Source organism: Lithobates pipiens, unplaced genomic scaffold, assembly GCF_037356315.1.
Source record: "Lithobates pipiens isolate NorthernLeopardFrog02 unplaced genomic scaffold, aLitPip1_a1.2 Scaffold_16, whole genome shotgun sequence".
Classification (NCBI taxonomy): Eukaryota; Metazoa; Chordata; class Amphibia; order Anura; family Ranidae; genus Lithobates; species Lithobates pipiens.
The window spans coordinates 211,678,871-211,704,415 of NW_027507748.1; the positions used below are offsets into that span (position 1 = coordinate 211,678,871).

The 25,545-nt window shown below is 42.6% G+C and overlaps 1 protein-coding gene across 1 annotated transcript in view; it reads right to left on the reverse strand.

The window, feature by feature from the left end:
- Positions 1 to 478: 478 nt before the first annotated feature.
- CTPS1 (CTP synthase 1) overlaps positions 479 to 25,545 on the reverse strand; it is a 49,683-nt gene continuing 24,616 nt past the window's right edge. The window contains exons 9-18 of the mRNA XM_077480978.1: positions 23,738 to 23,826; positions 20,245 to 20,339; positions 20,083 to 20,145; positions 18,659 to 18,702; positions 18,187 to 18,283; positions 13,731 to 13,786; positions 9,055 to 9,151; positions 6,710 to 6,854; positions 5,514 to 5,604; positions 479 to 719 (exon numbers count right to left, since the gene is read on the reverse strand). Coding sequence (XP_077337104.1) covers positions 5,520 to 5,604; positions 6,710 to 6,854; positions 9,055 to 9,151; positions 13,731 to 13,786; positions 18,187 to 18,283; positions 18,659 to 18,702; positions 20,083 to 20,145; positions 20,245 to 20,339; positions 23,738 to 23,826 — 771 coding nt within the window. The 3' untranslated portion in view covers positions 479 to 719; positions 5,514 to 5,519. The remainder of the gene's footprint in view (positions 720 to 5,513; positions 5,605 to 6,709; positions 6,855 to 9,054; positions 9,152 to 13,730; positions 13,787 to 18,186; positions 18,284 to 18,658; positions 18,703 to 20,082; positions 20,146 to 20,244; positions 20,340 to 23,737; positions 23,827 to 25,545) is intronic.

The window sequence follows — 25,545 nt, forward strand, 5'->3', positions numbered from 1 at the left end:
TGTTAATATTTATATTTGTAACATAATGCTGCATTAAACATTTAACAGTGTAATTTCATGAATAATTTAGGAGGGTGTGTTTGAGGTGGGCAGAGTAGGGGTTGGGTGGCGAGTAACCCTTAATACCTGGCTGGTAGCTCAGGACTTGAAATTTTGAATACACCTTTCACACATTTCAAAATATATACAGTTGTAACAGGTAATTTATACATATTATATATTTATACACACACATCTTCCCACTTTGAGATGATCATAACAGAGTGTAGCCGAAATCTTTAGATTAAAAAGGTATGCATCTGTCAAGCTATTAGTAATCATACTATGCATCTGGAAACATCCAGTGCAAGTTTATTAGCAACATGAATGACCATCCATACACATCAATATTAAGCATACCATCTGCTATGTTTTTCTGGAACCTATTACTTGTTTACAGCAGATGATTGCTTCTCAATATAGACACAGAACTCTGGTGTATGGAGATGGAAGATTTTATTTATTCCATATTTAGAGGCTACACCTCTAGTAGCTGTATGGTAGGAAAGGCAGAAGAATTCAATAATACTGGAAAGAATTCATTTTACAAAACATGAATCAGGTCCAACTTTAAAGAAAATGTCAAAATAAACTGTCCCAGCATGATCCATGTAAAAATGATAAAAAACAACAAAAAAAACAACACTGTACAACTTTTTCTTCAGCTGGTGGACAAACATCTGAAAAAGGGAAGGAGATTTAAAATTAGCCGCATTTCTGAAGCAAAGTCTGATTTAAAATGCATTGCACTAAAGTCACCTTAAATAAATACAAATTGTAGGCACAACTAAAATACTATATACTAGGTTTAAGTAAGCAAACAGGATTTTTTTTCTTTACATGAATTCTCCCCGTCTAATCACAGGCTGGAGCCAGTCTCCTACAAGGTTTTATTGTTCAACTGTAGTGAAGTAATCAAGATAGAGGTCTTTGGTCAAACACCACATTAGGTTCGGTTGCCCCAAGGGCCTAGTTCACATGACTGGCTGAATGGAAATACAAATCTTTTGGTGACTGGAACAGCTCCTATATATGTATTTTAACCACTTCAGCCCCGGAAAGGATTTACCCCCTTCCTGACCAGGCCATTTTTTGCGATACAGCACTGCATTCCTTTAACTGGACAATTGCATGGTCATGCGATGCTGAACCCAAATAAAATTGATGTCCTTTTCCCACAACTAGAGCTTTTTTTTGTTTTATAGCAAAAAATAAATAAATAAATTTATATATTTTTCACCTTCTGCTATAAAAGATACGCAATCAAAATAAAATGTAAAATCTAATTTTTCCATAAAATTTCGGCCAAAAGCTTGTCGATTGATTTGCACAAAAGTAATAGCGCCTACAAAATAAGGGAAAGATTTATGGCATTTTTATTTACTAGTAATGGTAGTGATCAAAGATTTTTTTTAGCCAAATTGCGACATTGTTGCGGACAGATCAGACACCTAGCTGACATTTTTTACACTTTTGGGAACCAGTGACATTACAGTGCTAAAACTATGCACTGACATTGTACTGACACTGAAGGGGTTAAACGTGTTCTGTGTGTGTGTGTGTGTGTGTGTGTGTGTGTGTGTGTGTGTGTGTGTGTGTGTGTGTGTGTGTGTGTGTGCAGATCCATCTTCCTGCATAGCATCATCCCCTGTCAAAACATAGATCTGCCTTGTTTACACAGGCAGATCCCCGCTCTGTCTCTGCGGGGAGTGATTGCGGGCTACCATCGAGTCCACCATTCACGCAGATTGGCTCCCCCAGCTGGCCAATCGGCGCACCCACCCCACAGAACCTCATGCACGAACCGACGATTCGTGCAGCCAAGCCAACCTGCCGCAATATAACTGACAGCTGAGTATTTAGACAATTTTCTAGAATTTAGATTTAGCACACCTTGTTCATGGAAAATGAGATTTAATTTACCATAAAATTCTTTACTTTGAGTACATTAACCACCTCGCGCCCGCCCTATAGCCGAATGACGGCCGTAGAGCAGGCGCGTTCGTCCGGGTGGCCGTCCCTGGACGTCCTGATGTTTACTTCCGCAATGCGCGCCGCCGCGCATCGCGGAAGTTCTGTGTTCGCCGTGTCCCCCGGGGACAGGCAAACACAGATCGCTGTAAACGGCCAATCACAGCGTGATTGGCGTGTCCAATGGGAGATGATCTCATATGAGATCATCTCTCAGCGCCGCTCTCCCTCCTCACACAGACAGTGTGAGAGGGGAGAGATGAACGGCTGCAGCAGCAGCCGTTCTGCCTCGAGTTAAAAAAAAAAAGTGCCATCCGCCCCCAGCAGTGCCATCTGCCCCCAGCAGTGCCACCTGTTGTCAGTGCTACGTATAAGTGCCACCTCTCATCAGTGCCACATAGTGCCATCTGTCATCAGTGCCACGTATTAGTGCCATCGGTCATCAGTGCCACCTGTCAGTGTCACGTGCCACGCGTCATCGGTGCCATGTATTAGTGCCATCTGTCATCGGTGGCACGTGTCATCAGTGCCACGTATAAGTGTCATCATTGCCACGTATCAGTGCTATCTGTCATCAGTGTCACGTGTCATTGTTCTGGTGCTTCAAAAGTGTAATAAATAGTCAACAAGTTAGATGTGTAATTTATGTTCCTAGAACACATGATGGCGCTACCTGCATGTTGGGCTTCTCTATGTGGCCAGGCTGTGAAAAAGTCCCACACATGTGGTATTGTAATACTCAGGAGGAGTAGCAGAATTTTTTGGGGGGTGTCATTTGTGGTATACACATGCCACGTGAGAGAAATAACCTATTACAATGACAATTTTGTGGAGAAAAAAAAAAGAAAAATCTTAATTTTGCAAAGAATTGTGGGAAAAAAATTACAACATCAAAAAGCTCACTATGCCTCTTACTAAATACCTTGGAATGTCTACTTTTCAAAAAGGGTCATTTGGGGGGTATTTGTACTTTCCTGACTTGTTCGGGTCACAATAAGTGAGATAGGCCACCAGTACATCAGATGTGATCAATTTTGTGCGATTCGCACCACAGCTTGTAGACTCTCTAACTTTCACAAAGACCAAATAATATCCACTAATTTGGGTTATTTTTACCAAAGATATGTAGCAGTATAAATTGTGGCCAAAATTTATGAAGAAAAATTTATAATTTGCATAATTCTGTCACAGAAACAAAGAAATATGCGTTTCTTTTCAAAATTTTCGGTCTTTTTTCATTTATAGCGCAAAAAATAAAAACCCCAGAGGTGATCAAATACCACCAAAAGAAAGCTCTATTTGTGGGAAAAAAAGGACAAAAAATTTATTTGGGTACAGTGTTGCATGACTAAGTAATTGTCAAATTGTGAGAGCACCGAAAGCTGAAAATTGGTCTGGGCAGGAAGGGTGTTTAAGTGCCCAGTAAGCAAGTGGTTAAAAGAGAAACATGTGGGATCACAGTGGCAAAGTTCACATTACAGTGCACTTGTACATGCCTCTCTCAGTTAGTCTTTGGGTATAAAAGCTTTTAAAATAATGGCTGCTTAACAAATACTACGCTATATGGTTTCTTTTCTTTGGCTCATGTACTTGGCGATATGATTTGGGGGAGATCAGTGGACCTTAAGGCCTTTTTGGATTGGTGGAGTAAAAGGGAAGGAGAACCCCAATAAAAAAAGCATACAGTGACCTTTTTATAATAGAGGTAACATTTTTCTGGTGAGTGAGCACCTAAGTCTCAGAGTCAATTCTTTGTTTTGGTGGTGCAAGTGGAAAGGAGATGCCTTTCCTTGTGTCACTCAAGTAGTTTGTGTTGGTGTCCAATACAAATCTCTAAAATGTGTGGGTTATTTTTGCTTTTTCATAATTTGGGAATATAATATATACTACATTATAGGTTCTCTCTTTGGTTTATGTGCATTTGGAGACAGCCATAGGTGGACCTTAGGACCCTGTTGATGTTCCTGGGGAGATTGGATACCAGCAGAGTAGAACAAGAGGAGAAACTTAAAGTGGAGTTTCACACAAAAATAGAACTTCCGCTTTTCCAATTCCTCCCCCCTCCAGTGTCAAATTTGGCACCTTTCAGGGGTGAGCAGATACCTGTCTACTACAGGTATTTTGCTCCCACTTCCGAGCCACCCACGAGTATCTATGCCACTCTCCCCCCCCCCCCCCCCCATTCTGGGAGACATGGATCAAAGAAAACAGCAGGGGACCAGTGGGATAGCGCAGCACGAGTCACGCAGGCGCAGTAGGGAACCAGGAAGTGAAGCCGCAAGGATGGCGGCGGCAGCACCTGACAGCCGAGGGACAGATTTGCTTTGGGTGCCAACATCGTGGGCTCCCTGGACAGGTAAGTGTCCATATTTTAAAAAAGTCAGCAGCTGCAGTATTTGTAGCTGCTGACTTAAATAAATAAAAAACGGCAGAACTCCACTATAACTCAAAGTGCATTGTGACCTTTTAATTGAGAGGTCAAATCATTCTGGCAAGTCAGCATTTGAATCACATGGCAAACTTTTTGGCTTGGTGGTGAGCAGAACACCACCATCGTAGTTGACCACCATAGATGGTTTCTGTTGTTGGATGGTCACATGGATGTTTTTAAATTCGTGCAATTCTTCTAAAACACATGGACTTACAGATTATGGGGACAATTTGAACCAATTTATTTACTCAGCAACACATTGGATCAAGTTTTATTTTTTTAATACAATTGGTGTTAGCACCATTTACTATTTTTATTTATAATAGTTAATCCTTCCTGTTTTAAAACACTGCTAGGAAGGGGGCTGCTCCAGAAATCAGTGCTGTCAATTACAAAAACAGATCACACAGCTGTCCGTCAGGGCTGCTTTTACATATCCACAGCCTGGCCAATGGATGACAGTGCTGTGTAAACTTTCAGTTTTAGGAATGAGTGGCCAGTATTTTATACAGCACTGGCCCAACATTGGTGATCGCTCATAGTAAAAGCTCACACAGTGCTGCAGTGCTCTGTGATCCATCAGCTGAGCTGCGGATTTGTACAAGCACCCCTGTAAGATACAGAGAAAGCAGCACCTTTGAGTAATCCGTCACTGTTATGAATGAATGAGTAGTGCAAAGTATTCATTCAGAATAGTAAAAGATCATTCAGAGTTGTGGCTCTGTGTAATGCATCTACTTTACACAGAGCCAAAACGCTGATCTTTAACCATCACCGAACAAGCAGCACTATTTGTTCATTCATAATGACTCAGCTTAGATAAGGGGTGGGGCTCTGCTGGCTGTCCATTGGGCTTCAAAAAGGGAGTGAAGCTACAGCCAGCATATAGAAGCATTTTTAGAGGACAAAGAGTCTGTCCCCTGGGCAGTTAAATAATGATAGTTGTTCTTTAAAAGATCTTTTTTTTTTTTGCAAGAAAAGTGTAATAACTATGCATAACATTAACCAAATCAGATATTATAAAGTGTGCTTTTTCCATATTTAAAGTAGAGAGTAGACAAGTGCTCATTACCCAACATCATTCATGATTTATTACTGGTAGTTTGAGTTCTGCAATCTCTGTGTCAGGAGAACTGTTCTCACTTCTGTCACTGTATGTATCCCTGTAAAGAAAATGAGAAAGTCATATTAAAGCAAACGTGGGCATCTCTAAGAGCTGGAGATGTTAAGCTGGCCATACAATGTACAATCTCCTTTAGATCTACTATCAGCTGGAAGGGCCTGTCTGATTTGAGACAAACCGAATGAGATATTTAGGTTTGTCATATTATATAATACGTAGATCTGAAGGAGTATACACAGACAGCTTTAGGGCTCTTGCACACAGTCGCACATTAGCGAATATTGCTGTGTAGAGCAAAATCTGCTTGTTCTGGGGCCCAAGAGTCACAGCTGTAGCCCAGTTTAGCTCGTTGATATTTTTTGCAAAAAAAATAAATCTATATGCATAGAACTGTGGGTGCCAGCAGCTATGCATGTGTACCTAGCTGCCCACGGCATATTTTACATGTCAGTGAGCTAAATTATGCTGCAGACTAACACAATTTGTAAAGATACTCCCCTGACGCACTGAGCTCCCAGGTACAACAGGCGGATTGTACTCTGTACGGCCATGCCTCTCACCAATAGAAAAGACTAACAAAATTTGTATAGATACTCCCCTGAAGCATTGCACACACAGCACCCCCTCAGATTTCTCCACAATAACAATGAACTTCTCTTATTTGCTTTTTTGGTCAGTTTTATCTGTTTTGTAAGTGCATAAAAAATTACTCACTGAAAAAAAAAAAAAAAAAAAAAAGGAGGATTTTCGTACTTACAACAAAATCCAGTGGGTTATATACTGCCACCTACAGGTGGTTTTGAATACTGGCAAACAAAAAATCTCTGGTCAGCCAGATACAACCTTCCAAGTATATCCAAAAGCAGTCCAACTGAGGAATGAACAGCAAGAAATTTAAAAAAAAAAAAAAAAAAAAAAAAAAAACACAAGACCCCAAAAACACAGAACTTAAGAGTGCCTGTGACAAAAGAAATGCCTAAAAATCCTTTTATCAAATGAGGCCTGAGCATCTCCCCGGTAAAACTTTGAGAATTTGTAAACAGAAGACTAATGGGCAACTTAAGATCGTACGCTTGAATGATGATCTGTTTGTACCACCATAAATTGTGGAAGGAGGAGAAGCAGCAAAATCTAGTAAATTTTACCTGGGAGAAAGGCGGCATCCCCTCTCAATATACTGGGCTAGTCTCCCTGCTGAGGCAAGCAGCAAGCCAAAATATGGAGGAGAGGGTTTGATAGGGCGGGATGTGAACTCAGGATGATATTGAACGCCAACGAAGTATGGGTGATCTAGAAAAACCACAAGAGATTAGGTTATAAACAAATAAAGACCTTAAGTATGAATGAAAGTCAATTAAAGAGGATTTATTTCTGTTTTTGTACAAGAAAACATGCAATGCCAGCATAGCATATGTTCTTGAATCCCTTACACCTCATGAAAAAAACATGGTGGCTTCCATTGTTGACCTCTTGTCCCAAAAAACACACTAGCTGACTGGCATCAATACTTTGAGTCACTGACCCAAGTATCTACGTACTTGTTCTAGGTTTTTGACTCAAAGTATTAGAGACTGCGACAACATAACTGCCAGGAGAATTGTACTTTCAACTTCAGCAAGAGCCACACTTTTTTTTTTTTTTTTTTAATCTTAAGACAAGTTTTCCTTAACCGCCTGACCTCTGGACTTCTAGTGATTGCTTTTACATTTTGTTCCATTAAAAGTACTACACTATTGGAGATTATTCCTGCCTCCTGGAGAGCTTTATTTAACTGGTGCCATTGAATGCAGAGGATTGTGAAGCTTTGCACTCACACTGGGAAGTTCTGACAGTCACAGGTGCATGTATAAGCTGTTGTAAGGGCAGCCCTCTGCTCTGGTGAGCATTTACTCAACAGGGGAACGTTGACTGGTTTTTGAACACTTAAACAAGAAAATTGTTTCACTGAAAATTTCAGTGGTTTATGAACTGACTGATTTTTAAGTGGCACTACACTTTTTTTTATAGTAATAATATGCACTATCACGGTACTAATAACACTGGGTAGGAGAGGATTAACATATCTGGGGCAATCAAAGGGTTAACTGGGTGCCGAGCAAGTGTTGTGTTAATGGCTTTTCAGGGAGACAAACCTGCATATCCCTGCTTTCACAGAGATCTGTACTGTTAAAAAAACACAGATCTCTCGTGTCACCTGCTTTGCCGATTGGTGGGTCCCCGGCCATGACTCATTGGCAAGGACCCGCTGATCTGAACCTAAGGGAGCCAGCGAGAATGCAGCAGAGTTTACCAAAAATCACCTGAAGGACTGACCATGAGAAACAAAATTCTCTAGTCTAATTGTAATGGAAATTTGTAAGTTTTGTATTCTATTTTATATGTATTGCACACTGCCCTCACTGTGCACACGGCACTAATAATGTTTTCAGAACATGTTTGCATTTTTTCGAGTATTGATCAGAATTAGCCTGCCTATGTAATGCCCCTTGTACCATAAAAGTACAATTGTAATACTAATGTGATACTTACGCAATCATGTGTATAAAAGCCTTCAATTTCATCATAATAAAGCAGAACAGTCATATGGAAAGATGCTGAGCGCATCTTTTGTGTCTGTTCCCTACTGCAGTAGTTATTCATTTGGAACCACTAATCAATATGAGGATAGGAGTTGCCCATCAACAAAATGTCAGAGTCAGGTGGCTAGCTTTGCCTAGGAGGTGCTTTACAGGTGACCGAGTAACCGAAAACGAGGAGCTTGAGACGATCCGGGAATTTCTGATAATCAGCTGGTAAGCCTTTTGCTTACATTTGAGTTATCAGACTTCCTTGATCGGTAAGGCATTTTCGAGACAAAGGGTACCCATTTTACTCCCCTTAATCAAACTGTATTGATTGGTGGTTATATTATGTTGTCACTCTCTACTGGCCATCGGAGTGTTCTAGATAAGAAAGGGAAGAGTAGTGCCGTTCACAGGTATATATGAGTGCATCTGCTAGATAAAGTAGTTTAAGAGGAAAGAGGGCATAGGCACATGTAGAGAAGACTGGCCAAACCCCCCCCCCCCCCCCCCCCAAAAAAAACAACAACATGCCAAATGTGGCAAGTCAGGGGTTCAGGAGTCCTTAAAGCAGAAGTTCCGCTTTTTGGTTGAACTCTGCTTTAAGTAATGTGATTTTTTTTTTATTTTTATTTTTTTAATACATTTGCAAAGATTTCAAACAAACTTCTTTCATGTTGTCAATATGGTGTATTGTTTTTATAATTTTAAGGAAAATAATAAAATTGAATCCATTTTGGAATAAGGCTGTATCATAATAAAAAGTGGAAAAGGGAAAGCACTGTGAATACTTTCCAGATGCACTATATACACGCGATTCGGCGCAGTAGCCCTGCACTGTAGCAGTAGAACTACAGCAGTGCGAGGTCAGCAATCAGTTAAAAACAAAAATAAATTCATAAGGTAGTCAAGTTTGGTACAATACTAACCTTCTAACTCTACTATCTCCATTCTTTCTCCTTCTGTATCCTGTCCAACAAATGCCAGACCCCGGGCCTCCAGGTCAAGCCTAAGTTCTGGGTTTACCTTAATTAAAAAAATAAAATAATAAATCAGGACCGCCTTCTTAAAAATCAAAGCAAAAAAATCATATGTTATCCTCTACTTGTAGCTTTTTATGGCTTAAAGAAAGACATCAGAATAAAGAGACAGTATGGGGTTGATTGGATGATAGAAATCAGCAGAGCTCCTCCTCAGATCTAGAGCACTGCACTTCCAAGTGCACAGTATATTTGCTTTCAGGAAATCAACCTCTATGACTATTCCATTTTAGAGTAAAGGTAGTCTCCCGACAGGCTCTCCCTCCCTCATGCTCCGGCAAGGTATACTCTCCTATCCATGCTCCTTCACTCCTACCCCCGTCAGCGCTCATGCTAAATTCCCTAATGAAGTGGGATTTCTGGGTATAGAGGAGCATATGACCATGCTCAGACTTTAGCAGTTGTCCACTTAGGTAACCCTGGCAAATCCTTGGACGCTACAGCTTATCCAGGCTGGAACCCTCAGGCCAATGCGTTTTGTGAACAGCAAAGCAGAAACACATCTGGTGTCTACGATATATATAGCGTTAATTTCAGTGGGGGGCAGAAGTACAGTAAGCTGTACTATTTGAGGAAAAAGAAATGCTCCACTAAATTTATAAGCCCCATAAAATGTTAGAAATCACTGTGTTTAATTGGGATTTAAAATTATCAACGTGAAAAGCTTCTCACAACTGGTCTGCACTGAACAAAAGACGTGTAGCACATTTCACTGAATAACCTGCCAGTGTTTAGAAGGCTCCTGATGCTTCCTGCTCTGTAATAACACTATCCTGAAATACATGGTCATGTCAGTTGTTTAATGTAGTAGTCCTGTTAGCTGCCGTTTGACATACAGAAACTGTATAGGGAGCTGGTTGCAGGGCTGTAACTGCACGATTAAAAAGAGCCGTTAGTAGTGTCTCAAATCTGCAGAATCTTTTAACAAAGGAACATAACATTGGAACAGTAAGAGGTTTGTTTAGGGCAGAGACGGCAGGATCACCTACAGACTCTTGCAAACTTTTCCACTGGAGTTCAGCAACGATTTTTAGGGCAGTGAAAATTTTTTCTGGGGTTACCCAATCATCAGACTGCACATTCTGTCTGTTAAAGTGGAAGTAAACTCCCCTATCGTTTTCAGCCAAGGTAGCTGCCATCTTTGCCTCTGGTTAATGTTCAACTGCTATGGTGCTGCACATGTGATTCATTATGACACCAGCCATTGGATGGTTTGATAGTTTGGCTGAGAGCACAGCCAATGTGCAGTTAGCATTCCCGGCATGCCTTTTTTTTTTTTAACTGTTTAAATCCATGGGTTTACTTCCACTTTAATGAACAGGGGGCGGACGAAAAAGCTGTTTGTGAGCGGAAAATGAGGACCCTTGCCTACGGCGTGGCTCCTTTCCCTCCTGGCCTGTGGGAGTAGAGTACCCTTACCACCTGTGGCATTCTTAATAATGTCATCCAACAAGGCTCCGAAAACCCAGTCGCCAAGGAAGGGAAGATTTGCATCAGGGCTTTTTTGGATGGCTGGTCAGCAGACCAGCATTTTAACCAAATTAGGCACCTCAGCGCCACTGCGGACACTGATGCCCTGGATAACGGGCAGAGTATCCAGGGCTGCGTCACAAACGTACTTAAGGCCTTGCACTAGCTAATATCTGCTAGTTCCACGCAGACAGGAGAAGCCTGTTCTCCCAAGTCACGCACCCCACAACCGTAAACAAGGAACAAGCCACTGACTCGGCCTTCCTGTCCGTGGGATCCTAAGATGTAGGAGTCCCCTCTACCGGGATCATGGTTACTTTATTTAACCTGGATACTGGGGGGGGGGGCTCGACCGGTGGAGCCAACCACTTCTTGAGAAGGCTCTCCTCAAAAGGGTAACGCACAGCCATATATTTGGGGACCAAAAAGGTCCGTTGGCGGTTGACCCCATTCCTTGCAAATTAACTTTTCAAAATAAGTCAGGTACGGGAACACCTTAGGTGAACGAGCTGACTTACAGGACCCAAAAGGGACCACTACCTAAGCAGAGGAATCTGCTGGCTCCTGAATCTTCAGGGTAGCACACACAGCTGTGATAAGTGCTCCAACAAGCGCTTTGTCGCACACGGACCTGTCCGAACGGTCCTGGTAAGAGTCGTCTCACAAGACAGAACAGGGGTCACCAACCTCAGCAGGGTGGGGCGAACTAATTGAGGACCGCCGACAGGGTGTCCAAGGGCACTGTGCAGTCCGGCGACCCGGTTGCAATTGTCTGGATTTCGGGGGAAGAAACACCAGTTTCTGAGGCCATGCTGACCCTACCCTGTCTGCCACCCGAAGGGGACTTAGGACAGTGATGGTCCCACCCTCCTTACTGCTGCTGGCTGAGGGTCTCTTTCCTGCAGTACTCACCACCCTGAAGGGTTTCATCGCTATCCAACAGGTAGTGCCTGTAGTCTCTGTTGACTCCCAGGTGCAGAAGGAACAGTGCTGCGTCGGTGGAAGCAGCTGCTAATAATGACATAAAACAGAGGAAAAATGGCCGTCAGAGCACAGGCACACATGCTGCCGCTAGAGAACACTGAAAAACGCGTTCAGGTTTCCAGAAAATGGCCGCCGGCGTCCTGTATAGGGACAATCACAAGGAAAATGGCTGGTGAAGCCCAGGAGAGCATGCTTTCCCTTGCCCACACCTAAGATGGCCGCTGAATGCAAGAACCATGAGGGACAGGGAGAAATTATGGCGGTGAGCACAGCGCTGCACAGGACACAAGTACAGCCTCACAGGCCCAAACAGGACCCAAGACACAGCCAGCCAGCGCAATCAAACCCCCCCCTCCCCCCCAGAGAGCCCCTGCACACACACACCGCTCAGCAGCATCCCCCCAGGGAGGGGGAAAAGGGACAGGGGGAGAGAAGAGAGGGCGGTGAGGGACCCCCGAATCGACCTCCCAGGGAATGCCCAGCTGCTCAGCCCCGAGGCAGGGAGGGCTGTACTTACCAGTCCTGAAGAGCTAGGAGACATTCCATTACAGACCCACTCACAGATCAGTACAAGGTGGCTGCTGGCAAGGCACACTGACGCAGACATCAGTAGCTCGGTCATGTGTGCCCCGGAGCATAAAAGCTCACAGAGGTTTCGTTGTGGCTGACCCAGCACAGAGCTCTGGCCTGCACACGCTCGATGGCCAGCCTGGGGAGACTACAAGGATAAGGGTATCCAGCCTGTCACCCAGCCGGCTGTTGATAGCAGATCACAGGATCAATCATCTTGCGCAAAAAGTCAAGCTTCTGCAGGAAAAAAAAAAAAAGCGATGGGCCCATCAGGGTGCCTAGGTCCTTCTCCTTCACTAGGCAAAATAAAACTGATGACTGCATGGCAGGCTGGCAGGTTGTTACCCAAGGGACCACCCCCTGGGCAGAACTGGAAAGTTCTGAGTGTTAAACAACAAGTAATGCCTAGTATTCTCCTAAAGGTGGGCGTAACAACCCAATGGCTAGGAGGAGCTGTGTCAGTCGGTGAATATAAGAGAATATCCTTTTTCGGAAATTTGCCAAAAGAAAAAAAAAAACTGGCGCTAATGGAGCTGAAAATGGAGTGGGGCGCAGGAGAGCTGCCTCCGTTGCCTGGTTGAATAGAGCGCCGGGAACATCACAGCTTTAAAATTTCAATAGCTGTGTTTTCCTCATTGCGTGCCGATAGAGAGGAAAAAAAAAAAAAAAAAAAAAAAAAAAAAAAAAGGTAAAATATATATTAAGTGTCACTTTTATTCCTATTACAAGGAATGTAAACATCCCTTGTATTACCTTGTAATCAGGGGGGGGGGGGGAGGATTCTAGGACCTGTCATTTCATAAATACAAAAACTTGTGCAGTACTTTAAAGCTGAACTTCAGGCACACGGCTAAATATTTATTATGAAATGCATATATGGGAGCGGTTTAACCTGCCAAGGGATTTGTATTTGTCCAGCTAGCTATGATTTGCAAAGCACTCTTACACAGCACAAACCTAATCTTTCTCTGCTGCAGTTGACATTTACAGCCGGTGACTGGTCAGTAGGAGGAAAAGCAGATGAGCTCATGTCTGATGTCTGTTGCTATGCGCTCTTCCTCTCAGCATGTCCCTTGTTAGCATATGAGCACTACTGTGCAACTGACTAGGCTCCTTGTGCTCCTTCTAATCCTGTTTTAGTTTGCTCTAATGTACTGAGCTCACAAGCAGATACTACTAGGTAAAATCAAGTACTTTAACTTAAGCTTTCATTGAGGGGGGAAAAACAAAAAAAAAAAAAAACACACATTTAACGATGTATTCAATTAATGAAAACGAATATGGAGATGCATTATTGTTTATCATTTAGAATTGCCTGGAATTCATCTTCAAGCAACGTCTGTGAAAAGTTCCCATTTATCCAGGCCATGGTGCACCCCCTACAAGTAGTTATTTACATTCAGACCTGTTCTGTAATGCTGAACACAAGACAAATACAAAACGGATACATATAATAAAAATGAAATACATCAGAGCAGGAAGGATACAGCTTATAGGAAGAGAGAAGCGAAAAAAACATTACAACTTTATAGGTGAATTACCTCATATCTGTGTCGATGTCTCTCTTCTACATACTCCTGGCCACCATATAATTTCCCTACAAAGACAACAAACAAAGCTTAACCACTTTAAGGCCTCTTTCACATGGGCGGCTGCCCTACTGCTGTTAAAAGTATGTTTTGTTATTTTGAACTTCCAAGACACAGTGATCACGTGCAGTTGTAAATTGCGATTATAGGCGATTACATGTGGCTGCATTTAGCTGCGGTGGAACATTCTTGCCATTTCTGATGCACTTCCAGTTTTTCTTTCCTAGTTACTGCTGCTATCCGCAGGTGAAATAGTACACTGCGGTTACCTGCAGTTATGTACAGATGGTTGTGATAAAATCGGTCCTGGACACTAGAGCTGCGCGATTAATCGTTAAAAAAACGCGATCTTGATTCTCTCCTCTGATGATCTCTCCCACTGAGAATAGGCGATTCTTTCATATAAACAATGAGAGATTATCTGCTCACTCAGCTGTCAAAATAAAGCATCAGGGGCAATCTGCCAAGTTTAGAACTTGCATAAAACATTGTAACTAACTTCTTAGATCAAAGGCATAGAACTTCTTGTGTAAACAAATAATCTGGGCAGTCTGCCAAACTTTCAACCACTTGTAAATGCAGGAAGTTTAACCACTTAAAGTCTAAATCTTTTTCTGACACTTAAGTTAAAATCAATATTTTTTGCTTGAAAATTACTTGGAACCCCCAAACATTAATAAATAATATATTTATATAATTTTTTTTATTTTAGCAGAGACCCTAGGGAATAAAATGGCAATTGCTGCAATATTTTATGTCACACTGTTTACCCAGTAGTCTTTCAAATGCAATTGTTTTAGAAAAAATACACTTCAAAAGTAAAAAAAAAAAAAAATAAATAAATAAAAAAAACAAACACACACACACACACACACAACACAGTAAAGTTAGCAACATTTTTTTGTTTTAATGTGAAAGATGTTACACCGAGAGAATCGTGATTATCTTCTAAGCAAAAAGAATCGCGATTCTCACGTTAGCCAGAATCATGCAGCTCTACTGGACACAGTCAAATTGTTTTTTTTTTGTTTTTTTAACTGCACAAAACCCCATGTAACGAAACAGTAGTTAAATGCAGTGTGTGAATGGGGCCATAAAGTTGTCTATCCGCAGCTAAAAGCTTAAAATTTTATCCACACTTCTGAAAGGGGCCTTAATTTAGTTTTTGTTATAAAATTTTGAAAAAAAATGATCCTCCTTATGCATTTAGACCAAAATGTATTCAGCTATATTTCTTTGGTAAAATAACTCAAATTCGCTGTATATCATTTAGTCCGTGTGAAAGTTGTAATCTACAAGCTACGGTACCGTATATACTCGAGTATAGGCCGACCCGAGTATAAGCCGAGGCCCCCAATTTACCCCAAAAAAACTGGGAAACTTATTGACTCGTGTATAAGCTGAGGGTGAGACATCCCTATGTCCCGTCCATCCCTGTGTCCGTCCCTGTGTCCCGTCCGTCCCTGTGCTGTGCCAATCTGCAGCCTCTGTGTGCCACGCTCTCCTCCTGGCAGACGGCGGCCATTCCTCTGTTCAAAAGCCGCGCAACCCTCTGTGATAGGCGGAACACTCAATTTCCCAGCAGTCAGTGTTCCGCCTATCATGGACATCCTCTCATCCTCGTCCATAGTATGAGAATGAGCGGATGTCCGTGATAGGCGGAACACTGACTGCTGGGAAATTGAGTGTTCCGCCTATCACAGAGAGGGAGGTGCGGCTTTTGAATAGTAGAATGGCCGCCGTCTGTCTGCTCGACACGCTGATCGGGCAGGCAGACGGCGATGACTCGAGTATAAGCCGAGGGGGGCACTTTCAGCCTCAAAAAAGAGGCTGAAAATCTCGGCTTATACTCGAGTATATACGGTATATATGAAAATTGATCAGTCCAGATATTCTGACTACCTATCATTTCTTTAGGCCCTAAAATGACAGGACAGTACAAATAACCCCAAAAATTACCCCTTTTTTGAAAGAAGACAGTCCAAAATATTTATTAAGAGGCATGGTGGGCTTTAAAATTTATATATTTTTTTGTCAACATTTTTTTTTAAAGTATGGGGATGAGACATTTTCACAGCCCAATCACAGAGAGGCCCAAAATTCAAGAAGCACCCTTAAGGCTTTTAAGGCCCATAAATTTAACGTCTAATTTCCCAACTACTTATCACATTTTTAGGAGGCAATGAAGAGCCAAGAAAAAAAAAAAAAAAAAAAACACACACAAAATAACTACATTTTGGAAAGTAAACACCCCAACATATTTTCTAAGAGGCAAAACAAGTCTCTTGAATTTTTTATTTTTTTTTGGCCACAAGCTTTTCGAAAATGCAGAGAAAAAAAATAAGAAAAACAATTACCCGTTGGGGCGTTTGCTTTAAAAAATTGGGTTATTTTGTGGGCGTTTCCACTGTCCTGGTGCTTCAAAAAAAATAAAAAAAATAAATAAATATAGGTAGTCAGGAAAGTAAATTGGTAATTTATGCCCTTGTAATGCCTGAAGGTGCTCCTTGGATTGTGGGCCTGCCTGGCTAGGCTGTGAAAGTCTCATATGTGGTAATACCATACTTGAGAGAAGACGTAGCAGAATTTCTTTTGGGGTGAAATGCCAATTATGCCTATGATGCATGTTATCTTATTAACTGACAACTTTGTGTAAACAACCATTTCATTATTACACTCCAAAAGACTTTCTACCATCTCTCCCAAGTGTGACGACACCGCGTTTAATACTTTCACAGCCTAGCCCAAGGAGCACCTTCAAAAAAAAAAAAAATGATGTATCCAATTTCCTGCCTACTTATCACATTGCGTTTGGAGGCCCTGGAGCACCAGGACAATGGAAACACCCTCAAAATTACCCTATTTTGGAAAGCAAGCACCCCAAGGTATATTTTAAAGTGATTGTAAACCCTTACAACCAACTTTGACCAACAGGCAAGCCTAGATTAAGGCTTACCTGTAGGTCCAAGAAATATCTCCTAAACCTACACAGTTTGAGATATTTGCCGAAAGACAGGCATCGCTATCTACGGCGCATGCGCCATAGACAGTGGCGCCCTGCAGTTAGCGGCGATATGCCACGAGTGGCGGCTCCTGTGCGTATGCGCGGGAGTGACATTGCGGCTCCGGCGAATGACAGCGCCGGAGCAGCGAGACCCACCAAGAAGATGGAGGCTCCGGACTACAGGGGACAGCGGTGACTTCGCTGGCTCCTGTGCCAGGTAAGTGACACATAATGGACTACTATGTGATGCATAGTAGTCCACTATGCTTTACCTTTGCAGGGAATCAAAGAGGAAGTAAACCCATCAGGGTTTACTTCCTCTTTAAGAGGCATAATGAGCATTTTAAAAATGTAACTTTTTGCCACAGAGTTTTGGAAAATGATGATTTTTTTTTTTAACAGTTAATATTAAAATGTTTCTGCATATGCATACTTAGAATTACACCCCAAAATACATTCTAATAATCCTGAGTATGGGGATACCACACGTGAGACTTTTCACAGCCTAACCAAAAGGACCCAAAATCCAAGTAGCACATTAAGGCTTTCTAGGGACATAAAATGATGCATCTAGTTTCCCAGACTACCTTTCACATCACTCTTCCAATAAGTTACAGCTACCCCTGGTCTGAATTGCAACTCCTTTCACCAGTCAGCGATTCCTGCAGTGCCGCCTCCCCAGTATGTTATATATCCCTCTAATGTTCTCTCCGATTAGTTAAAAACCACCCCAGTATGTCCCTACATCAGCTACAAATCCCCAGCCCCCTTCACCCAATGAGCCCCCAAATCAGCTACAACCACCCCCTTCCCCATTTGCCCCCAACATCAGCTACCATTTCCTTTCCCCCCAGTTTGCCAACTTTTCCTCCCCCAGTTCGCCCCAGATCCAGACAGGTACTGTGTCCGTCAATGAACGAAAGAGAAAATAGGATTTTTGTACTCACTGTAAAATCCTTTTCTCTGACGTTCATTGATGGACACAGCACCCTCCCCTCCTATTGGCTTACATTATACTGCTTGTTGACGTACTGAGCTGCAGGAAGCAGGCTGAGGTGTTATTACCAGAGGGACCGCCCCCTGGGCGGAACTGTACAGTTCTGTTGTGTTTCACATGTATTACATGTTCTGCCTAGCCCTCTCCTGAAGGTGGTGTAATAACCCTAGGGTTAAGATTACTGGAGCTGTGTCTGTCAATGAACGAAAGAGAAGTTTGGTTTATTATGCCAAAGTTCAGGTTTATATATGATATTTAAAAAGTAACCCCCTCCCCCCACACTTCTATACAGTGACTGGTAACAACTTAAACAGCATTAGTACAACTATCCTAATATAGCTTAAATTAAAACAAAAACACACACAAATGTTTATGGAACACACCAATTAGCAAATATCAATACTTACTCAAAACTGAATTCTGAGACTGAAATATAGTTCGTCTCTTCCCCAATCTCATGGTGCCCCCCATCTGACCTGGATTATGTTCAGGCATGTCAATCACCTGAAATACATCAAAATAAGCAAGAACTGCTACTACTATACACCATTGCTTACTATGCAGCTTCAGAAAAAAAATATATTGTAAATACACTCCAACATTGGTTTACATGAAAACAGTGTCAATTAGGTCTGCTGAAGCATTAAAAGGAAAAACAGAGGGAAAAAAAAAAAAAAAAACACGCAGCCCATTTCTGATCAACTGACTAAAAGTGTTGAAATGTGATAATGTCAATTACTGCCTATTCAGACAGCATTTAACAGCTTCAAAAGGTCAATGTGTACTAAAAATGTCACAGCAAGACACATTGCTAAAACATTTTACAAGTAGACCGCAACATAATAAGAATCATTTAGGCTGCCCAAAGTGAACACTTACCACTGGGTGACTTGTTTTTGGATTAAACTCTGTAGAGTTAGCATCTGTGGAGAGAAAAAAAAAATAACTACATAAAAAGGGATTTGTATCTTAAAGGCTATGGGGGGTTATTATAAAAGGTGTTTCCTTTATATGTAAATAAATCACTTCACAGAGACTAGGGCTCTGGGACTCTCCCTGCTCACGCTGGTCGGCACTGAATTCTAATTGTGATCTATTCAATCCTGCCCAGAAGTAGCACAGCTAGCTTTCAGAATAGGCTGTGTATAAAGAAGTTTCCTTATTGAATAACGCTGTAATCTGTGCAGTGGGACTTGGGAGGTTTGCTGTAGGTGTGACTAAATGCTAAATAGGATGTATTCGATCCCACTCACCATCAGAGCCGCAAAGGAAGTTAAAGCCTTTACAGAGTCTGAAAGACTTAAAAGGGGTGCCTTAGACTCTGGTAATTGCAGGAAGGGTCAGTGGAAGGGACATTGTATCAGCAGGATATAGTGTCACATAGCCACAACTAAACCCAGAATATCAGGGGATGTTCAGACAACAGAACAACATGGTACAGAGGTATGATCTATGCTGGGGTTGGTCAATTATAGTGAAAACAAAAGTAGGTATTCAGCTTAAAGTGGATGTACACCCTCACATATACCCAGTGAAGTGAACAGCCTCAGATGAAACAAATCTCCCTACAAAATTTTACATGTATATCTGTTGTCTTCAGTTCGCTATATACTTTAGGTGTACATCGTGTTGGAATTTTTTCTTCTTCATTCAGCAGTGGGGGTGAAGTCTTGGCATACACTGTATGACAGCTGATTGGAGGAAAGGCACATACCACCCTCCACATAGGCAGAGGAAGAAACATGCAGAGCTGAACCGTGAATAGACCAGCTCTCTGCTAATCCATTTATAACACCCACCCCAACACAGAGAACTTGTCAGAAGTTATCATGCTGATAACAGAACAGAGCAGCAGAAAGACACAGGACTAAGGGGTTTGGAGAGAAATAAGAAAACACTGCAGATATATATGCCTAGGTCAAATTTCATGAATCAGGTTTACATCTACTTTAAAATACAGTAGGTGCCTTCCTTGTTATAAAAGATAAATGGGAGAGCAATCTACCTGTACTGTACTGGTAAGTGGTTTTCCCTATTGATTTCCATGACCTAGAGCTCCAGATAAAATTTAAATACTGACTGGTAACAGATGAGGCAATAGGAAGCCATTTTGAATCTGAGGTTTGTGATAGAACTTTTTTTTATTTTAATTTTTTTTTTTTAATTAGGGGGGTATTGGCACCATGTGCTGGTGCATGAGCACCCAAAAAATACAATAGAGTGCTATCACACGACAGAACAGTGCGTTATGTAATTTCTAAAATGAACAAGCCTTATATTATCAAATTATATGCTGCATTTACCTTTCCAGCCTAGTATTTCTCTTGAAAATTCAACAACTGCTAGCTGCATCCCCAGACAAACCCCTGTAAACAAGAAAAGATTTTAGAACAATCTAACTTCATATATTACTACTACAAGCTTTTAAACGTAACTAGAAATGTATTAAATGTGTACAAGCTCACCCAAGAATGGTTTTTTCTGTTTGCGTGCCCAGGATATCGCTTGGATCTTGCCCTCGGTACCACGAACACCAAATCCTCCGGGGACTAGCACGCCACTAAATACAAACACAGGAATGTTACTGTAAGGATGCTACAAAAATATGATTATCTATATGCTAATGTATGCTGTAAAAAGGTGCCTAAACAGTGGTGTATTTTGGTTTTGTGCTGCCCTAGGCAAGACTAAAATTTGTCTTCCTCACCAAGTGGCTATGTGGGGTCTCCGCATGAATGAACACTAGGCCCTGAGCTCTAAGGTGTCACATCCTTATATCTCAGGAGTTCATGCTTAGACTTGTAGTCCTGCACTAGTTGGGGGGGGGGGGGGGGGGGTGGCGTCACATCCTCAGCTCTGAGGAGTTCATGCTGCGGCTTGCAGCAGTCCTTCACTTTTGGGAGGATCCCTGCATTAACCCTTAAGGATGTGACCCCCCCCCCCCCCCCCCCATTGAAGGGCTACAAGTCCCAGCATGAACACCTGTGATCTAAGGATGTAACCCTTTAGATCTCAGGGGGATCATGCTGGGACCTGTAGTCTCCAAAATGCTGCCCGAGGCAGACATGCCCCTGCATACACCTACTTCATCATTCCTGCCTAAAGACAGACAATGAAACCAACATTTAATTTTTTATTAGAATACTGCCATATTAAATTTTTTCCCACTTCAAGGTAAAAACACCAATTAAAGCTGAACTATGGGATAAGCAGTGAGTACACTCCTCACATTTTTGTAAATATTTTGTGATATCTTTTCATGCGACAACACTGAAGAGAAGACACTTTTCTACAATGTAAAGTAGTGAGTGTCCAGCTTGTATAACAGTGTAAATTTGCTGTCCCCTCAAAATAACACACAGAGCCATTAATGTCTAAACCGCTGGCAACAAAAGTGAGCACACCCCGAAGTGAAAATGTCCACATTGGGCCCAATTAGCCATTTTCCCTCCCCGGTGTCATGTGACTCAGTGTTACAAGGTCTCAGGTGTGTTAAATTTGGGGTTATCGGTTTCACTCTCTCATACTGGTCACTGGAAGATCAGCATGGCATCTTATGGAAAAGAACTCTGAGGATCTAAAAAAAAAAAAAATAAATGAACCGTTGCTCTACATAAAGATGACCTAGGCTATAAGATTACCGATACCCTAAAACTGAGCTGCAGCATGGTGGCCAAGACCATACAGTGGTTTAACAGGGGGGGGGGGGGGGGGGGGTCAGCCTGTTGCTGCTCAGACCATACACCACACACACACACACACACAATCAAATTGGTGTTGTACCTTTTGGCATATGACAAAGCTTGTTGTACCAAATAAAAATAGTTTGTAAACAAATTGGTCTGCAAGGCTGTCGTCCCAGAAGGAAGCCTCTTTTGAAGATGATGCACAAGAAACCCTGCAGTTTGCTGAAGACAAGCAGACTAAGGACATGGATTACTGGAACCATGCCCTGTGGTCTGATGAGACCAAGATAAACTTATTTGGTTCAGATGGTGTCAAGTGTGTGTGGCGCGGCAACCAGGTGAGGAGTACAAAGACAAGTGTGTCTTGCCTACAGTCAAGCATGGTGGAGGGAGTGTCATGGTCTGGGGGGCTGCCGGCACTGGAGAAATGCAGTTAGAGGGAACCATGAATGCCAACGTGTACTGTGACATACTGAAGCAGAGCATGATCCGCCTCCCTTCAGACTCGGCCACAGAGTAGTATTCCAACATGATAACGACTCCAAACACACCTCCAAGACAACCATTGCCTTGCTAAAGAAGCCAAGGGTAAAGGCGATGGACTGGCCAAGCATATCTCCAGACCTAAACCCTATTGAGCATCCTCAAATGGAAGGTGGAGGAGCGCAAGGTGTCCATTATCCACCAGCTCCATGGTCATGGAGGAGTGGAAGAGGTCTCCAGTGGCAACCTGTGAAGCTCTGGTGAACCAAGAGGGTAAAGGCAGTGCTGGAAAATAATGGTGGTCACACAAAATATTGACACTTTGGACCCAATTTGGAAATTTTCACTTTGACCCCTTTCACACCAGGGCATTTTGCAGGCGCTATAGCGTTAGAAATAGCGCCTGCAATCCGCCCTAAAGAAGCTGCACCATTGTGTGCAGTGTGAAAGCCCCGAGGGCTTTCACACTACAGCGGTGCGCTGGCAGGAGGTCAGAAAAAAGTCCTGCCAGCAGCTTCTTTGGAGCGGTGTGTTTACCGCTCCTCCACCGCTGCTCCCCAATTGAAATCAATGGGGCAGCGATGTAATGCCGTCGGCAAAACGCAGCTATTGCGGCGTATTGCCGGCGGTTTTAACCCTTTCGCGGCCGCTAGTGGGGGTAAAAGCGCCCTGCTAGCGGTCGAAATGCGCCACAAATCCGGCGGTAAAACGCCGCTAAAAATAGCGGCGTTTTACCGCCGATGCCATCAGCAGTGTGGTGTGAAAGGGGTCTTAAGGGAAGACAGTGCATGTGTCTGTCTGTAGGAGATGCTGTTAAGGTAAAATTGATAGTTTGGAGGACACAGGGTATGCACATTTGCTTGGTGCAAGGCTACAGCGCATAAATGTGGACTGCAGAAAACTGCTTCCGCAGCTTTCTCCAGGTTTTGGTATTTGGTCATGGGGCTCTGTAGTTTGGAGATTCCATAGTGTCTTGGGTGGGACTGGATCTCCAACCCTGTATCCAGACTTTGAAGATTACCAGCAGGGTGTGTGCTCAGGTGAGCTCAGTATTTATAATGAGGGTATGGGAAGACCACATGGCTCCCAGTTGGAGACTGCTCAACCCGGAGAGACAGGAGGTCTCCAGGAGTCCAGAGAGTGCAGGTGTGCACTAATGAAAGCCAGAGACCCAAGTCTGAGGATCAGAGCAGTGAGGGGCTGCTTTCTAGATAGACGCTGTGTGCATCTAAGGAGACAGATGAGAGCCTGAAGTGGAAGGCCTGAGCAGCAAGGAAGCTGAAAAGAGGTACAGTAGTTGTACGGGAACCCTGTTATATGGCCAAGAGGGCTAAAGCGTAAAGCCTAAGTGGCAGTACTGCTGAAGAGAGCCAGGTGGCTTGGCATTTACTTGTTATTGTTTTTGGGAGAAGAATGCCTGTGTGGGCATCCAAGTGCATGTATGAACTTTCCTTTATTTTGTTCCTTTTAATAAAGTGGGCTACCATGCCCTTAAACTAAAAGTTCCTGTTTGCTGTGAACTTACTCAAAAGGCATCCACCACTGAGCTAGACATCCCCCAATGTTACAATATTACACACACACACACTCCAAAAGACCTGTGTATTACTTGAATCTTGGTGTGCTTTGTGCAATGCCTCCAGATCTGTGCAGTATTGCAGTGTTAAACTATGCCTTAGTGCAGAAGCTTTCTGCAAGACCAGTCTCTGCTATGCTCTCTCCTTGTGCAAGGTAACTGGTCCTGTATTTTTCAGCAGGTGGCCGCTTTTGCTTTCTGCATTTTACTTACTCTGAGCTGCAAAGCTTTTGCCATGCTTCATGATAGCGCACAGGCTCCTCCTGAAGAGTGTTTGGCTCCAAATCAGCAGAGTCTATATACTGTCAAATGTCAAAAACACAAAAATCAGTTTTGTGCAAAAAATAAATAAAAAATTAACAAAACCCCACAGCCAACAAAATTACACCATTGGACAACAGATAAAGGTTAGAACAATTTTAAACAAAATATACAATAAATCAAAAGTATTGTGACGCCTGCACGCACATGAACTTTAATGGCATCCCACTCTTAGGCCATAGGGTTTAATATTGAGTTGATCCACCCTTTGCAGATAGAACAGCTTCAACTCTTCTGGGAAGGCTGTCCACAAGGTTGAGTGTGTATGAGATTGTTTGACAGTTAGCACATTTGTGAGGTCAGGCACTGATAAGGATGTGAAGGCCCGGCTTGCAGTTTCCCCTCTAATTTATGCGAAAAGTGTTGAGGTCAGGACTGTGCAGGCCAGTCAAGCTCCTCCATCCCTAATGCACTAATCCATGTCTTTATGGACCTTGCTTTGTACAGTGGTCCAAATTATTTGGTGGGGGGGTTTTAGGTGTTGGGGTTAGCCTCTTAGTTCCAAGTGAGGGTGAACTCTTAAGGCATCAGTATACCAAGACATTTTGGACAATTTCATGCTCTCAACTTTGTGGGAACAGTTCAGGGACGGCCCCTTCCTGTTCTAACATGACTGCACACCAATGCACAAAGCAAGGTCTATAAATAAATGGATAAGCAAGTTTGGGGTGAAGGAACTTGACTGGCCTCAATCCGATAGAACACCTTTGGGATGAATTAGAGCGGAGACTGCAAGCCACATCATCTTGTCCACATCGGTGCCTGACCTCACAAGTGTGCTCCTGTAAGAATGGTCAAACCTTCCCAAAGACACTCCTAAACCTTGTGGACGGCCTTCCCGGAAGAGTTGAAGCCGTTATAGCTGCAAAAAGGTGGGCCAACTCAATATTGAACCCCTATGGACTAAGACTGGGATGCCATTAAAGTTCATGTGAGTCTAAAGGCAGGTGTCCAAAAACTTTTGGTAGCGTATAATCTACCCATCTATCTTCCTCCAGATGAAGCCACGTGAGAGGTGGCGTAACTAGTGGAGGTGAAGCCTCGCCGTGGAACCTCGTCGCAACAAGCAAGACCAATGCTTTTAAAACTTTTAAAATGTGAGTTTAATACGAGCTGGGGTAGTAAGGTTTAGTTCTTAATCCCTTGGATATTGCACTATTGGAGGCACTTTTTTTTCTATGCATCTGTGGAATTAAACAGCAGCCAATGTGGATCTACATCTGATAGATTACCACCTGTCCTTTGAGAATCCAACAGAGATTGCCAAGGACCAGTGAGGATTATTCCTGAAGGGAGCATTGCACTGAGTACAAGGCATGTTTTGACCCCTTGCAGGGTCTTTTCAAGGAGGCAAGCATTGCATGTGGTGGTGGGAGCACTATGGATATGGAGGTTGTGTGAAGCAAGAAGGGGGAAAAAAAAAAAAAAAAAAAAAAGGTCATCTTCCTGCAGCATGCCAGTGGAAGAAATGTCACTTATAAATTATTGGACTTTTTAGAGCTCATATCGTACACAATTTTCTGATTTTAATTTTATATTATTTTGTTTTTTTATTTATCCAGCACTGTCTCATTTATATATTTTTTTTTTTTTTTTTTTTTTTTGTGGGAGCACAGAGCTGACAGCAGCCCTGTTAGTCTTTTTAGTATAGTAGTGCACAACTACCTTAGGCCCCATGCACACGAGATGCTGTTAGACGC